The sequence below is a fragment of the Pseudophryne corroboree genome, chromosome 11 (genome assembly GCF_028390025.1).
Source record: "Pseudophryne corroboree isolate aPseCor3 chromosome 11, aPseCor3.hap2, whole genome shotgun sequence".
Classification (NCBI taxonomy): Eukaryota; Metazoa; Chordata; class Amphibia; order Anura; family Myobatrachidae; genus Pseudophryne; species Pseudophryne corroboree.
The window spans coordinates 65,363,488-65,381,558 of record NC_086454.1 but is presented as its reverse complement, the minus strand read 5'-3'; the positions used below and the strand labels follow the sequence as shown (position 1 = coordinate 65,381,558).

The window sequence follows — 18,071 nt, the reverse complement described above, 5'->3', positions numbered from 1 at the left end:
CTGCTACTTGGTCGGGATCAAACACCTTTGCAAAGTTTTACAAGTTTGATACCCTGGCTGAGGAGGACCTCTTGTTTGGTCAATCGGTGCTGCAGAGTCATCCGCACTCTCCCGCCCGTTCTAGAGCTTTGGTATAAACACCATGGTTCCTGAAGATTTCCCAGCATCCTCTAGGACGTATGAGAAAATAGGATTTTAATACCTACCAGTAAAATCCTTTTCTCTTAGTTTGTAGAGGATGCTGGGCGCCTGTCCCAGTGCGGGCTGTATCTGCACTTTGGTTATGGTTACACTCATGTGAGTTAAGTTCAGTCAGTCTGTGACTGATGTTGGTCATGCCGTTGCATGCGTTGTTGAATGCCATGTTGTACGGTGTGTTTGAGGTGTGAGCTGGTATGTATCTCACCTTAGTTTTAAAATAAAGTAATTATTTTCCTCTAAATGTCCGTCTACCTGGGCACAGTTCCTATAACTGGAGTCTGGAGGAGGGGCATATAGGGAGGAGCCAGTTCACACCCATTTTAAAGTCTTAAAGTGCCCATGTCTCCTGCGGATCCCGTCTATACCCCATGGTTCTTGAAGCATCCCCAGCATCCTATACGGACTAAAAGAAATGGATTTACCGGTAGGTATTAAAATCCTATTTTAACAATGGTAAGTCTACCATAAATCTCCTTTTACAATTAAGAGTAATGGCTTATCACTGCCTTGAATGTTAAGGATCTTTTGTATGGATCGATCCAAGTCTTCTACAGCCTTCAGTATTTCTCACTGAAATGAATCCCCAAATGTCATCTGAGCCTTTAATCACTTCTGCCTTCTGAAAAGTCGCAGTCTGAACCCTCCAAGACCTGGACCACTGCAAGGGCTGTGGTGCTTGCTTGTTATTGCTGTAGATGTAGCTTTTCTCAAGCCTTTTACAAATAAACCCCAAATCTGCTCCTTTTGTGGAAGTAGGATGGGGAGCCTGCCCATACTTTCCCACATGAACAGTTTCTGTAACTGAAGTAGTGAAGGACGAGTCTTCACTTACGTCCTAAAACAAGTTGTCTGCAGCAGAAGCTTTGCTAAACTGGCAGTAAGATTTTGACTTTGCTGGCTCCGCCAGATTAAGGGATGTATGTACTAAGCCTTGGATAGAGATAACGTGGATGGAGATAAGGTACCAGGCAATCTGCATCTAAATGCTATGCTACATGCTGGGTTTGAAAAACGACAGGAGCTGATTGGTTGATACTTTATCTCCGTCCACTTCATCTCTCTCCAAGGCTTAGTACATAGACCCCCTAAATGCGTTACCTTAGACGGACAGGCTTCCCTTACCCTTATTCTGTGCATAAGGTGTTTGCCTCAGTCTGTTCACTATGCGGATTAGATCTTCCTGATTTTGTGGTAACTGCAGTGGTGGCGGTGGGGTCTATTTCATAAGCCTTGGATGGAGATAAATTGGACAGAGGTAAAGTACCAGCCAATCGGCTCCTAACTGTCATGTTACAGGCTGGGTTTGAAAAATGACAGTTAGTAGTCATTAGTTGTTACTTTACCACCGTCCACTTTATCTCCATCCAAGGCTTAGTAAAGAGACCTCTGTGTCTTTCTGTAGTCATGTCTTTGCGAATGGGGGATTGGCAGTATTTAGTGCTCAGCAGCGCCATCTCTATCTTCTTTTCACACTAGTGATGCTGCCAATAAAACCACCGGTCGCTCCACAGCCAATTGAAGGGAACAAAATGTTAATAAAGGAATGGAAACTAAAATTACGCTCCTGTAGGCTGCTAAGTAGACTTCTGCAGGGTAGGGAATTACCAGGCGAGAGGAGTCCAGATTTTGTCATCTCCTGTCTGCACCTTACCGCCCACCCCCTCCACCCCCCATTGGATGTAGGAAAGATCATTAAGCTGTGACCTCCGTAAGGAAAGATTACTTGCCTGTTACATCTTTTTGTTTGTTTTGCAGATTGTAGCATTTTTAAAGAAAAAAGATGATTTTGTCGACTTGATAATAAAACACATAGGAACCTCTGCAATTATGGATTTGCTGCTAAGACTTCTCACATGCATTGAGCCACCACAGCTAAGACAAGATGTCCTAAATGTAAGTTTACTGCTAAGAAAGTGGTGGTTGCTCTTAGTGTTTCTCCACGCTAAGTGAAGAATTAACGTTCTACTGCCTGTCTGCATTACAGTAGTAATGCTTGGTGCATTTGTTGTCCTGCCATAGCCCCTGCCTTATTTCCTCTGTCTTTGGCTTGTACACATAGAATAACAGCTCTAACGAAGTGCTCTCCCTGTCTTTGTAAGTGACTTATTCTAAATTTATTCTGAGTGTCTTTTCAACCCTTCACTGTTTAAATTTCTTATTAAAATCTTAATTACTGTATTAGTGATTTTATTTTTACACCATAGTTTCTCTAGCATCCGTAAGGGATATTGTGGAATCTAGTATGATGGGGTATAAACGGGGTCCAAAGGAGCCAGTGCACTTTAAATTTCTTCAACTGGGTGTGCTGGCTCCTCCCCTCTATCCCCCCTCCCACAGGCATTTTAGAAAAAAGTGTCTTCAGGAGAGGATGCACATCTGTGAGCTCCAGCGACTTTTCTTGAATTTCTTTTTTCTGTTTGTTATTTTCGGTATGCTGTTTGGGCAACAGCATACCTCCAAGGTGAGGGGTGGGGGAGGCGGTTACCGGCCTTACGAGGTGCAGAACCACTTCCCCGCTGCAGGATCACCGTCCTGAGGAGTGGTTGTTCGCGCCTTCCTCTGCTTACTGCAGCCATTCTCAGCACACACAGCTCTTCCTGACTCCTCATCCTCGCTGGATATCTGGTACAGGGTGTAGCAAAGGGGGAGAGCTATTTGTGTACACTATCTGGATTCTCTTTAGGGCAGTAATTGTTAGTGTTCACTGTAATATAGTGATCTGACAGCCTCACTGGGGCTGTACAACTCAGGGTGTGCTGGTGTCTTTTGCTCTCTGTCTCTCCTCTCACATACAGTAGGGCAGGCTTGCAATATAACGGTCTGTGTATGTTATGCTTACTGTGAAGGGGCTCCCCCAGCCCCTTCACAGTAAGCATAACATACACAGACCGGGTCCAAAGCCCCACTAGTTGGGGTCTCTTAAAACTATGATGTCATATGTCGTCCCAGCTCACTGCTAATGTGCGGAAGACTCTGCTACTACAACAAGCTGTTGCAGATTTAGCTGCTAGGGCAGATGCAGCACAGCTCCCCCTCTCTCTCTCATGCAGGTCCACAGAAGTGTGGGTTACCTGCTCTACTCTCTGATACAGATGATATACAGGAGGATTGGGATGACTTGGATCCGGTTAGTGGGGATTTTGAGTCTGCTCAGGGTATTGAAACCCCTGATTCTGGCTAAACGGGACGTGTTAAAGCTCCCTCTAGAGGACGCTGCGTCACTGCAGTCATTTTTCTTTATTCAAAACAAGCCTAATGTCTCTTTCCCTGACTCTACAGAGTTAGATGACCTATTCAAGCTGGCCTGGAAAAATCCAGACAAAATTCCAAGTGTCCAAAAGGTTTTTGCGCACTTTCCTATTTGTTCCTGAAGGTAGAAAATTTTGGGAGGAACCCCCTGAGGTGGATGTCTCAGTCCCTCGCCTGTCCAAAAAGGTGGTGCTTTACCATGAAGGATCCTGGGGATAGGAAGATAGACTACACTCAAATCTATTTACATGGCAGCAGGTATATCGCAGGGCTGGTCATTGCGGGTTGCTGGATGGACCCATGCCATTCATTCCTGGGCCACTCAAATTCAGGGGGGCCTCTCGGGAGATATGCCTTTGGTTACTATAGTAACTCTCCTGAAGCACATTCAGGACACTGCCCGTGTCCTCTGTGATTCCCTCAAGGAGATGGGGAACATTAATGCTCGGACATCTGCCATGGCAGTGTTGGCGCGCAGGGCCTTGTGGTTAAGTCAGTGGATTGCGGACGCAGAAACCAAACATAGTGTAGAGTCCCCCCCCCCTTTTCTGGGGAATGGCTCTGTGGGGTTGAATTGGATACCTGGATTTCCAAAGTTACGGCTGGGAAATCCACGTGTCTCCCCTCTGGAGCCCCGCCGGCAAGACACTCCTATCCGGGGCCGTCTGTCAAGTCCTTTCAGTCTCGCAGATTTCGATCTAAGGCCAGAAGTTCCTCCAATGTGACTAGAGGCGTCAGAGGTAAGTCCAGAAAACCTGCAAGCACCAGCTCTCAGGAACAGACCATCACTTCTGCTTCTGCTAAGACCTCAGCTTGACTGTGCCCACCCACCCCGTGGGGATATTGAGGTGAGAGCACGACTGCGTCACTTCAGCCGCGTCTGGGAGACTTCCTGCCAGGATACCTGGGTCAAATCTCGTTTCTCGGGGCTACAAGCTGGAGTTCGACAGTACTCCTCCTACCCAACGATTTTTCAAATCAAGCTTACCAGCTTTGGGTGATTATGCAAGTTATGTTGCAACAGGCCATCCAAAAGTTGGTCCAGTCCCACGTCATTGTTCCACTACCAATACCGCAATGTGGCAAGGGGTTTTACTCCAACCTGTTTGTGGTGCCGAAACAGGACGGTTCGGTAAGACACATTTGGCCCTGCAGAACGATCACTTCCAATTCCAGGCACTGTCCTTCGGCCTGTCCACAGCCCCGAGGGATTTCACGAAGGTGATGGTGGAGATGATGATCCAACTCTGGGTACAGGGGTCAATGTTGTCCTTTACCTGGACGATCTTCTGATAAAAGCAAGATCCATCAAGCTATGGAGCTTTTTTTGCTCCATATCGACCGCACTATCCATCTTCTGTCAGACCATGGATGGATCCTCAACTTACAGAAGGCCCACCTGGAGCCAACTCAGATGCTCCTGTTCCTGGGAATGTTGCTAGATACTGTGACCAAGAAGGTGTTCCTACCTGAAGACAAGGCGCGAACACTTCAGGAGATGGTCCGCATGGTACTCCGACCTACTCTAGTTTCCATCCATCTTTGCATAAGATTTTTGGGGAAGATGGTTGCCTCCTACTAGGCGATCCAATATGGCAGGTTCCATGCCAGAACTTTTCAGCTGGATCTCCTGAACAAATGGTCCGGTTCACATCTTCAGATGCACCGGATGATACAGCTGTTGCCTCTGGCCAGGATTTCCCTCCTGTGGTTGCTGCAATCCTCCAATCTCCTGGAGGGCCGGAGTTTCGGAATTCAGGATTGGACCCTCCTAACGACAGATGCGAGTTTGAGGATGGGGAGCTGTCACCCAAGGGGTGCAGTTCCAGGGCAGGTGGTCAGCCCACAAAAGCCTTCTTCCGATCAACATTCTGGAACTTTGGGCTCTGCTTCAAGCTTATCCTCTGCTCAAGGATCACGCAATCCAGTGGCAGTCGGACAACGCCACAGCAGTGGCATACATCTGTCGACAAGGAGGGACAAAAAACAGAGCCTGCATGCGAGAGATGTCGAAGATGCTCCTCTGGGCAGAAAAATGAAAGAGCAATGTCGGCAATCTTCATTCTGGGTGTGGACAACTGGGATTCGGATTTACTGAGTCGTCACGATCTCCACCTGGGGGAGTGGGGACTCCACCAGCAGGTGTTCCAGCAGCTCATCAACTGGTGGGGCTGTCCGCAAATAGACATGATGGCTTCTTGTCTCGACAAGAAGCTTAGCTGGTATTGCTCACGAACCAGGGACCTTCAGGCGAGGGCAGTGGCTGCACTGACGTTGCCTTGGCCTTACCGGCTGGTCTACCTGTTTCCTCCAATTCCATTGCTCCCAAGGGTGCTCAAGCGCATCAGAAATCAGGGAGTCCAGACAATTCTGATTGCCTCGGATTGGCTGCGGAGGCCGTGGTACGCATCGTCTGGACATGTCCATCGAAGACCCTTTGCCTCTACCACTACGAAGAGATCTTCTTCAACCAGGACCGTTCATCTGCCCAGACTTACGGCGACTTCGTTTGACGGTATGGAGGTTGAGCGGAGCGTTCTAGCTCACAAGGGCCTTTCCTAAAAGGTTTTTGCTGCCATGGTTCAGGCCAGGAAACATGTGATGTCAAAACACTATCATATCTTGAAGAGAGGTTTCTTTGTGCGAGGAACGCACGTATCCGCCTGCTGAGTTTCACTTGGTGTGGCTAAGGGCTAATGTCTGGGTTCCATTAAGGTCCAGATTTCAGCCCTCTCCATTTTCTTCCAGAAGAAATTGTCAGTGTTGCCGGACGTTCAGACCTTCTTGCAAGGAGTACTCCACATACAACCACCTTTTGTGCTGTCTACGGCACCCTGGGATTTGTCTGTAGTGTTGGCATTTCTACAGTCCTCCTGGTTTGAGCCTCTGATGGTAGAAGACACGTACCTCACGTGTAAGACAGTGATGTTACTGGCCCTGGTTTCTGCTCAACTTGTCTCAGAATTGTGTCCCTTGTCGTGCAGAAGTCCATACTTGGTCTTTTACGAGGACAGAGCGGAGCTTTGCACTAGACAGCAGTTCCTACCCAAGGTTGTCTCTGCGTTTTACTTTAATCAGCCTATTGTGATTCCGTCCAGTTCTGGTGAAAAGCTGTCAAGAGAACGGCTCTGATCAAAAACACTGATTCTTTGTTCGTGCTCTTTGATGCGCAGAAAAAGGCTTGTCCTGCTTCAAAGCAGTCCATTGCTTGTTGGATTAGGCTTACTATTCAACAGATCTATGTGTTGGCAGCCTTACCTGTTCCTAAATCTCTGAAGGCCCACTCTACAAGATCGATGGGTTCTTCTTGGGCGGCTGCCTGTGGAGTCTCTGCCTTACAACTTTGCTGAGCTGCTACCTGGTCGGGGAAGAACACCCTGGCCAAAGAGGATACTCAGTTTGGGTAGGCGGTGCTGCAGCAGTCTCTGCACATTCCCGCCCTTTCTGGAAGCTTTGGGACGTCCCCATCGTACTAGATTCCCCAATATTTCTTATGGATGCTAGAGAAAATAGGCTTTTTTAATTACCAACCGGTAATTCCTTTTCTCGTAGTCCATAAGGGATTTTGGGTGCCTGCCTCAGTGCGTTTACTTTTCTGCAGGTTCTTGTTATATGGTTACCTGTTCAGCTGTTGCTGTTACAAGCCGTTGCTGGTTGTTATGTTAGGGGTGTTCTGGTGTGTAAATCTCACCACTCTTGATCATATTTCCTTCTCATATATGTCCTTTCTCCTTTGGGCACATTTTTACCTATAACTGCCTGTGGGAGAGGGCATAGAGGGGGAGGAGCCAGCACACCCAGTTGAAGAAATATAAAGTGCACTGACTCCTTTGGACCCAGTCTGTACCCCATTGTACTAGATTCCCCAATATCCCTTATGGACCACGAGAAAAGGATTTACCGGTAGGTAATTAATTTTTTTTTTTTTTTTTTTTTTGCTAGTATCAAAAATAAGTGCAGCTAATACAGGATTTAGCGTGACTGATTCTTACAAGTGGATGGAAAAAGTCTCTGGCACATGGCGAGGCATGAAATAGGCTGTTAGAGGAGGAAGAATTTTGGCAGCACTTCTCACTGTTTAATGTGGCGCTTCTTTCTTGTAGTGGCTAAATGAAGAGAAGATAATCCAGAGACTTGTGGAGTTAGTTCACCCCTCTCAGGATGAAGATGTAAGTATGCCAGTGGAGCTTTGTGATGCTTACCATCGGTTTTTGTGTCCCGAATCCCCCTTCTCTTTCCTCCTGAGAGCGGTTTCTTCCCCCTCTTGAAGTTCAAAGTTGGTATTTGCCAGTTAAGTGTGTGTATAATAGAAAATCCTTTTTAGGCGTGTTTAGTGGCATGTTAGCTTGCTTCAAATTCGCTGTGAGATCAAACTCTTCAGTTTATTGATGATTGCTATGTATTCCATTTTAAGCCCCAAGAAGTTTCTATGACAAAGCAACCCTTCAGTAGATTTATTAGGCTTCTTTTTTTGAGCTGCTCATTTCTGCCATCGTCGCTCATCTGTAAGCTGTTGTCGGGGCCGCCCTGGATTCAAGGGGGTGAGCCCTGTCTGCCACTAACACCCAGGCTAACATATGCGGGCAGCTAACAGCAAATCTGATGCGGTTATCTGTCCTAATGCGGTACTTAATCTCAGCTTGGTCTCATGAGATTACCACCTCTCACAAGATCACGCTAAACACACAGACTGCACCTGTAGCTAACAGCATCGCTTATGCTGCATGCTGCGAAGACCTAATGAAGTAAGAAGAAATAAAATTTGAATCCGCAAACAATAATTGAATATGTATACATTTTGACACATAATTACAGATTTTTAGCTGAATATGAGCGTAAAAATTGATGGCGGGGGGTAGTTGGAGGTGGCCACTTCCGTATTAGCCTAGGGCAGCTGGAACCCTTAATCAGACCCTGTTGTAGAGGGTACTACTGTTAATCTACCTTGTGCTTCCTAATCCCTCTTGATATTACATACCTTTTTTATTTCTTACAAATTATTTTTTTACAGGCACGGGATCTATATGAACTTTATCTGTTATGAAGATCTGAGTGTACATAAATATTTTTAAACTTCTCTTTTCTGCATTCACAGAGACATTCAAATGCATCACAGTCCCTTTGTGAGATCATACGTCTGAGCAGAGATCAGATGTTACAAGTACAGAACAGCTCAGAACCAGACCCGCTCCTTGCTACACTAGAAAAGTAGGGCTCTGTTCAGTGCGTCGCAGTTTAATTATGGTCTATAGCTTATTGTGCCTTGACGTAATTCGGGAACACTTTGTTCTGCTTGCAGAAGGTAGCTGTTGCTAATTGCCATCTTAGAAGGCAAAGGACACTTTAAAAATAAAAATGAGCATGAGTTACTTTTTTTCATCCAGCATTAACCATTATGGCTGCTGTTACGTCTAAGCATTTAGTGCTATTTACTATTACAACTTTTGTGATTCAGCTCAGTGAAGTAGACTTAATGAACAGCTGCTAAAACAGTACAATGATTATGAAATGTAAACTTTTCCTTATTCATATCAAACCTGCAGTTGATTCCTCCTCTTCCAGAGAGAGAGAGTGTGCACATTTTATTACCTTACATCAACCAATAATTAACTTATTACGCTGTATGTGCCCTGAATAACTGCATTCTTCATAGAACTAAAACACCTACGAAGCAAAGGCTATTTACAAATCTACCCAAAATTCATTGCTTCATTTGTATCCTGTTTGCCTGGCCTGTGTGTTTGCTGTGACTGTGTAAGAGGTATTCATAATGTTACATGTTTGCCCTTTTCTCTCTCATGGCTTTGTACCTATTGAAAATAGAATGGCTTTTATCTTTCATTAATAGGACTGCACAGTAGCAGCTCATGCCATCCTCCATTTGTTTGTAATACCTTTTATAGTTATGCGGTAACAATTATGTTCACAAAAGCGGTTTCTAAGTTCCCATATTTAGGTTAATTTTTGTGTAACTACAACACAGTGGAGCGCTGTCTAATCAACAGGCCTCAATTGTAAGCATTTATCATAAATGACTTTCATAAATAAACACTAATAAAACCAATTTATCTTAAATAAAACATCTATACATAAACTGCACTAAACGGTTGTTTGAGCCTTAAAGTGACAATTGCTATATTTTCTCAGTCCAGCAAATATCCTTTTATATTCCATTTATTTCTAATTGAATCCAACTTATCACACTCCCATTAAGCTTCTGATGAAACAGCCTAGGGGCCGAGAAACTCGTTAAGCCACGTCCACAGTGTGATGATTACAGAAGTATCCGACCACATGGAGAGACACGCCAGCACATCCCACGGGATCTCCCGGTTATTTGCGGCACTCGTAACTGGCATAAGAAGTGAGGGTGCATACAGATCTGCAGGTAGTACACTGTGCATGTTTAAAACGAGTAAGACGGTGCTGCAGTTTACAAGTAAATGGTAACAGCTTGGGTGGCTTGCATGCAGCTGCCGCTTACAGTATAGAGCACACGGACTGTTGATTGAAAGAAACACCTAGCTGATCTTGCAGCCTAAAGTGCACAGCTGGCTCCTCCCCCTTCACTCTCCCCATCCCTCCAGTTTAAAAAAATTGTGCTGAGGTAGAAGCACATCAGAGAGCTCTGGCTCTATAAAGAACTTGGTTTTATACAGATTGCAGTGGCCTAATCTAAAGGTGGGAGCAGGTGACACTAAGGTACTCATTGGAGTACTAGTAAGACACAGATCCCGGTGGAAGGGATCGGCTGCTCAATGAGAGGATCAACAGAACAGTGAGTAATGGTGGTAGCAAAGGGCCCCTCCTTCCCCGCGGTAGTGTAGGCGCGCTGTGAGGAAAAGCATTATTCCTCCCGCTGGGCGCAGCATATCTTACAAAGGCGCTAGCAGGTCTGTGCAGCTAGAGCAGGTTTTTCTAAGACCATGGAAGAATTCCTTATTAGACTTACACCGCCTGCACAGGTAGAAAGGTCTGTGCGCAAATCAGTAGAGGCCTCTTGTTCTGCAAAAGAGGAAGAGGGTCTTTTAGTAGATGATGATGACAGGGAATCGTTTGAGGATGTATTTGCGATTACTCCTCAAGAAGAGGATTCAGAGGTTAAGGGTTTGTAATCCCTTATTGAAGCAGTTAAGCAGGTCCTTATCTTCAAGGAAGAAGTTAAGGAACCTGAAGGTTTTTCATTTGTTTTAGTCTCAAAAGCCACAAACTGCGGTGTTCCCTATTCCTCAGACACTCCAGGAACAGATGGCAGAAGCATGGAAACAGCCAGTTATGCGCTTCCAATTGCCCAAGAAGTTTAAGGTAAATTATCCTCTGCCTGAAGGGGTCATGACCACATGGGAGGTCCTACCTATTGTGGATGCGCCTCTGGCTAGACTGTCAGTCAATTTTACCAATACCAAATGTAACTACATTAAATGATGCTTCGGACCGCAAGTTGGATACGACGCTTAAATCTATCTTTGTGGCAGCAGGGGCTTCCCACAGACGTACGCTGGTGAACACCTGGATTAATAAAGCTATTGTAGCTTGGGCTGGTCAGATAGTTCATGCCGTGACAGATAACAAATAACCTGGAGGAGATATCTAGTTTAGCGGAGCATATCCGTGAATCGGCCACTTATCTTTGCCAAGCTGCAAAAGATGCTAGCAGTATTTCGGCTTCTGCAGTATCTACCAGACGGATCCTTTGTCTCAAGAGACTGGCAGGTGGATTCGGACTCAAAAAGGCAGTTGAAGCTATTCCTTTTGTTGGGGAAACCTTGCTTGGTCCAGAATTGGACAAATGGATTTCACAGGCCATGGCTGGTAAATCGGCTTTCCTGCCTACTACGTATCCTAGAACCACACCAGCTGTAAGGAGTTATTCTGGCCTGGCTTTTACTTCATTAAGGACACAGTCCTTTCGTGCCAGAGGTAGAGGTTTTGAAGGACAAACTCTTGGAAACAGAGGCAAAGGCCGTTCTCAGTCAACAGCCTGTAAACAGGATTCAATGCCCACTGACAAAACTGTGGCATGACTGTCTCCCAGCTCATCTTGGGTCTCCCAAGGTGGGTGCACGGTTGACAAGGTTTCAGGAAGCCTGTGTCAAAACATCTCCAGAAGTCTGGATCAACAACATAGTCTCCCAGGGATACCAAATAGATTTTATAGTCCGACCTCAGTCAATTCTTTACTACCTCGGTGTCCTCAAAAGGCAAGGGCATTAGAACAGGAATTGGACATAAAAGATGCATACCTACATGTTCCAATTTGGGCACCACAGCAAGCTTACTGTATCTGAGGTTTGTTGTGGAAAAGAACCATTAACAATTCAGAGCACTACCGTTCGGCCTGTCATCGGCTCCAAGGATCTTCACAAAGATCGTGGCGGTCATGGTAGCGAAATTGAGGTCAGTAGTGGTCACGATAATGCCTTATTTGGATGACTTTATCAAGGCCCCGTCCCTGGAATCCTTGATCCGGGATGCACAGATCACTTACCAGGTCCTGACTCATCACTGCTTCAAAAAATTCAACTTACAACCAACCCAAAAAATTCAGTTCTTGGGTTTCATCCTGGACACGATACGGTTGAGTCTTCATTCCGGAAGGCAAGATTCAGGACATCAGTAACTTGGTTCGCCAGGTTTTACAAAGTCAGACTGTGCCTCTACACCTTTTGTATAAGTCTTCTAGGGAAAATGATAGGATCTTTCGAAGCTATTCAATATGGCAGACTTCACTCAAGGCCTTCCCAGATAAACCTGATCGCACAGGGGGCAGGCATGCACCTGTTCCTTCACCGGAAAATTTGTGTGTCACCTCGGGCCAGGATTTCATTGATTTGGTGGTCGTCCACAAGAACCTATCAGTGGGAAAACATTTTGGAATCTGGGATTGGATCATTTTGACAATGGATGCAAGTCTCAGAGGTTGGGGTGCAGTACTGGGCAACCATCAATTTCGGGGTAGATGATCACTGTACTAGAGCCGCTTAACGATAAATGTGCTAGAACTATGAGCCATCTACAATGCACTTCTTCAAGCGGAGAGCCTAGTACAAGCACAGTATAAATTGGTGCTGTATTGTGTATTTATCAGTATAAAAGCGCTACAGGTCTGTGGGCAGTTTTGTGTTACACAGGGTTTTTATCACTAGTGCTGGGTTGTGAGCTGGCAAATCCTTCTGTGTCCTTCTGACTGATTTTACTGTGGGTCTGTCCCCTATAAGTCCTGGAGTGTCTGGTGTGGTTGTGCACGTGTGTGACAGGTCTGAGGCAGGGAGCTCTTCCCCTGAGGGAGCCATTTTAGGGACACAGAGTTATAATGTGGTGGCGCTGCCGGCACACCACGAGCCTGAATGGGTGAAAGAATTACGTGATAGTGTGAATCATATCAGTAAGAGATTGGATAAGTCTGAGTCTCGTGCAGAAAACTGGAGAAAATCAGTGGATGATGTGATTTTTTTTTTCCATAGTTCTGCCTTTTCATCAGCAGACAACCCCTCTGGGTAACATAAGAGACCATTTGCACAAATAGTACAAACCGATACCGACACGGACTGATTCCTGTGTCGACACTAGTGATTCAAGGGCAATAGATCCTAAATTGGCAAAAAGCATTCAATACATGATTGTTGCTATAAAGGAAGTCTTGGAAGTTACGGAAGCCCCTCTTACCTCAGGAGAAGGCTTATTTTTTATAAGGAAAAGAAAATTAATGTAACTTTCCCTCCTTCTCATGAGCTAAATACTCTCTTGAGGGAGTTTGGGCAAACCCTGAAAAGAAATTTGATTCCCAAAAGAGTTCAGGTTGCTTATCCCTTCCCGGCAGAGGACAGGAAAAGATGGGAGTCACCCCCCTGTTCTAGACTGTGCCCTGTCACGTTTAACTAAAAAGGTGATTCTCCTGGGACGGCTTCACTAAAGGAGTCAGCAGACCGCAAGTTAGAGACTATGTTAAAATCTATTTATGTGGCCAATGGTACGCTACTCAGGCCCACCATTGCTTGTGCGTGGGTGAGTACTGCTATCGAAAAATGTTCAGACAACTTGTCATCTGAAATTGGCACGATAGATAGAGACGATACTCCAAACGTTAGGTCATATTAAAGACGCTGCTACATACTTGCTAGAAGCCATGAAAGATATTGGGCTCTTGGGTTCAAAAGCCGCTACCATGGCAGTCTCAGCTCGGAGGGCGTTGTGGATTCGCCAATGGAATGCTGACGCAGATTCCGAAAGAAATATGGAGGCTCTCCCGTATAAAAGTGAGGCTTTGTTTGGAGATGGGCTGGATGCTTTAGTCTCTGCGGCTACCGCAGGTAACTCGACATTCTTGCCTTATGCTCCTGCGCCGGCAAAAAAGACACCACTCTCAGGTTCAGTCCTTTCGGCCCAACAAATACAAAAATTGTAAAGGTTCCCCTTTCTTTGCGGGTAGAGGGAGGGGAAGAGGAAAAAAGTCCACAGCGTCTCCAGGAACGCAGGAGCAGAAATCAACCCCTGCTTCTGCCAAATTTGCAGCATGACGCTGGGGCTCCCACGCGGGAGTCCGCTTGGGTGGGAGCACGTCTGAAACTTTTCATTCAGCTCTGGGTTCAATCTGGCCTGGACCCATGGGTCTTGCAAATAGTGTCTCATGGATACAAACTGGAGTTTCAAGACGTCCCCCCATGCCGATTTTTTTTTTTAAATCGACCTTGCCAGCTTCTCTTCCGGACAGAGAAGTAGTAACAGCTGGAAGGGGACATCATGGCGTCAGTAGACATAAAAGATGCTTGCTTGCTTACTTACATGTTCCCATTTATCCTCATCAAGCTTATCTGAGATTCGCAGTACAGGATTGCCACTACCAGTTCCAGACGTTGCCGTTCGGACTCTCCACGGCACCGAGGGTATTCACCAAGGTGATGGCAGAGATGATGGTCCTCCTTCGACAACAAGGAGTCAATCAATTCCTTACCTGGACGATCTCCTGATAAAAGAGATCCAGGGAACGGTTGGAACAGAGCATTGCACTCTCCCTGTCAGTACTCCAACAACACGGTTGGATCATTAATTTTCCGAAGTCGCAGTTGGAACCGACGACGAGACTGTCCTTTTCTGGGGATGATACTGGACACAGATGTACAGAGGGTATTTCTTCCAGTAGAAAAGGCTCTGGAAATCCAGAGAGTGGTCAAACAGATATTGAAGCCAACAAGAGTGTCGATCCCCCACCCGCTGCAACCCTGCCCCTCCCCCATACCCACCTCTTCCCCCCCCCCCCCCCGCTGCACCCTTCACCCAACCCGCACCACCGCCGCATCTGCCCCTCCTGCACCTCCCCCCCCCCCCCCCCCCCAACCCTCGGAATCCGAGCAGCTGCCTCCCTCCACTCAACTGCACCACCCCTGCCCCCCTCCGCACTTGTCCCCGCACCCCCCCTCCCCCATTCACGGCACTCCCACACCAGCTTCTCCCACACCCACATCACCCCTGCTCCCAACCCCCCACCCATGGCACCCCCGTCCCTCTCCTACGCACAGCGCTCCTGCTCCCGCACCCCCACCCCTCCCCTACCTGTAGCACCCGCCCCTGCAACCGTGGCACACTCAAAACCCCCCCCCCCCCAAATGCACCACACCGGCAAACCGCCCCCTCCCCCACCCTTGGCACCCCCCCACTCCACCCCCATACCCACCTCTAGTATTCCAGTGGGACCTGTTGGACAAGTGGTCCGGAAGCCACCTACACATGCACCAGAAGATAATCCTGACCTCCAAAGCCAGGATTTCGCTCCCGTGGTGGCTACACAGTTCTCGCCTACTAGAGGGACGCAGGTTCCGGGATTCAGGACTGGGTCCTAGTAACCACGGATGCAAGTCTCCGAGGCTGGGGGACCAGTCACACAGGGAAAAAGCTTCCAAGGAAAATGGTCAAGTCAGGAATCCTGTCTTCACATAAACGTTCTGGAATTGAGATCCATTTACAACGGCCTTCTACAAGCAGGGCATTCTTCTTCAAGATCAACCCGTGCAGATCCAGTCGGACAATGTAACAGCAGTCGCGTACATAAACAGTCAGGGCGGAACGAAAAGCAGAGCGGCAATGGCAGAGGTGACAAAGAGCCTCCTCTGGGCAGAAAGACATGCAAGAGCTCTGTCGGCAATTTTCATTCCGGGAGTGGACAACTGGGAAGCAGACTTCCTCAGCAGACACGATCTCCATCCAGGAGAGTGGGGCCTCCACCAAGAAGTCTTCGCAGAGGTGACAAGTCTTTGGGGAGTTCCTCAAGTAGACATGATGGCATCTTGTCTCAACAAGAAGCTTCAGAGATATTGTTCCAGGTCGAGAGACCCTCAAGCATTAGCAGTGGATGCACTGGTGTCACAGTGGGTGTTTCGGTCGGTGTATGTTTTCCCTCCTCTTCCACTGATGCCAAAAGTTCTCAAGCTCAGAAGAAGAACAAGGGTTCGAACGATCATCATTGTCCCAGACTGGCCAAGGAGGGCGTGGTATCCAGATTTTCAGGAGTTGCTCATAGAAAATCCTCGGCCTCTTCCTCTTCGCGAGGACCTGCTGCTGCAGGGGCCATGCGTGTATCAAGACTTACCGCGGCTACGTTTGATGGCATGGCTGTTGAGCGCCGGATCCTAGCCCGGAAGGGTATTCCCAAAGAAGTCATCCCCACTCTTATTCAGGCCAGGAAAGGAGTAACGTCTAGACATTACCACCGTATTTGGAGAAAATGTGTCTTGGTGTGAATCCAAGAAGGCTCCTACGGAAGAGTTTCACTTGGGACGTTTTCTCCATTTTCTGCAGGCGGGTGTGGATGCGGGCCTAAGATTGGGTTCAATCAAGGTCCAGATTTCGGCCTTATCGGTTTTCTTTCAAAAACAATTGGCCTCCCTTCCAGAAGTTCAGACGTTCGTGACAGGGGCGCTGCACATCCAACCTCCATTTGTGCCTTCGGTGGCACCATGGGACCTAAATGTGGTGTTGCAATTCCTTCAATCGGATTGGTTTGAACCTCTACAGGAGATAGAATTGAAGTTTCTCACTTGGAAAGTGGTCATGCTATTGGCCTTGGCATCCGCAAGGCAGGTGTCTGAGTTGGGGGCCTTGTCTCACAAAAGCCCTTACCTGATCTTCCATGAAGATAGGGCAGAGTTGAGAACTTGCCAACAATTTCTTCCAAAGGTGGTTTCGTCTTTCCATATAAACCAGCCTATTGTGATGCCAGTGGCTACTGACACCTTCACTGCGTCAAAGTCTCTTGATGTGGTTAGAGCTTTGAAAATTTATGTCGCAAGAATAGCTAGGATTCGGACAACAGAGGCTCTGTTTATCCTGTATGCTCCTAACGAGATTGGGTGTCCTGCTTCTAAGCAGACCATTGCGCGTTTGATCAGAGGGACGATTCATCACGCTCATTCCACAGCAGAGTGGCCAATACCGAAGTCGGTAAATGCCCATTCTACTAGAAAGGTGGGCTCATCCTGGGCGGCTGCCCGGGAGATCTCGGCGTTGCAACTTTGCCGAGCAGCTACTTGGTCAGGTGCAAACACGTTTGCAAAGTTTTACAAGTTTGACTCCTTGGCCGATGAGGACCTCAAGTTTGGTCAATCTGTGCTGCAGGGTCATCCGCACTCTCCCGCCCGTACTGGAGCTTTGGTATAACCCCATGGTCTAGGACGTATGAGAAAACAGGATTTTAATACCTACCGGTAATTCCTTTTCTCCTAGTCCGTAGAGGATGTTGGGCACCCGACCCAGTGCGTACTTTACCTGCAGTTGTTAGTTTTGTAGTTACACGAGTGTTGTTACGATTATTTTCAGCATGTTGCTGCAATTGTTCATGCCTGTTGGCATGTGTTAAGTTGAATGCCATGTTGTGCGGCATGGTTTGTGTGTGAGCTGGTATGAATCTCGCCATTAGTTTAAAAGTAAATCCTTTCCTCGAAATGTCTGTTTCCCTGGGCACAGTTCCTATACTGAGGTCTGGAGGAGGGTCATAGAGGGGGGAGCCAGTTCACACCCTTAAAAAGTCTTAAAGTGCCCATGGCTCCTGCGGAACAGTCTATACCCCATGGTACTGAAGTGGACCCCAGCATCCTCTACGGACTAGGGAAAAGGATTTACCGGTAGGTATTAAAATCCTGTTTTTAAGGCTCATACGACTGTTTAGTGCAGTTTACAAATAGATGTTCATTTGTTTAAGCTGGTAAAAAATTTTTATTATTGTCTCTCAGAATCTTTTATGATAAATGCTTACAATTAATGTCTGTAGTTTAGAAAGCGTTCCACTGTTACGTATGTTTTTGAGGGTCATCTCCTCTCTGTGGAGGAGTCATCGACAGTTGATAAATGTTATTCAAACGTGAGTGGTACTTATTTGTGCCCTTAAGGTATTGTTTTTGATAGTTGTGTACCCTGTTTGAAGGGGAGGCAATCACGAGACCGCCTGTCAGGGTCCCGGCAGTCAAAATCCCGACGCCGGAATCCCGACGGTGAAATGCCGCCACTGGAATACCGGCGCAACAGGCTTTTCTCCCTCTGGGTGTCCACGACACCCATAAAGGGAGAATATAACCTGTGGCGAGCAAATGGAGCCAGCATTGTGACGAGCACAGCAATCCCACAAGCATCTG

At 47.0% G+C, this 18,071-nt stretch overlaps 1 protein-coding gene across 11 annotated transcripts in view; it reads left to right on the top strand.

Moving 5' to 3' along the window:
• Positions 1-18,071, top strand: part of PPP6R3 (protein phosphatase 6 regulatory subunit 3) — a 318,072-nt gene that overhangs the window by 112,759 nt on the left and 187,242 nt on the right. For all 11 annotated transcript variants that reach the window (XM_063944360.1, XM_063944362.1, XM_063944364.1 and 8 more), the window contains 3 exons: positions 1,957-2,094; positions 7,554-7,619; positions 8,546-8,658. In XM_063944360.1, the coding sequence (XP_063800430.1) occupies positions 1,957-2,094; positions 7,554-7,619; positions 8,546-8,658 (317 nt within the window). The remainder of the gene's footprint in view (positions 1-1,956; positions 2,095-7,553; positions 7,620-8,545; positions 8,659-18,071) is intronic.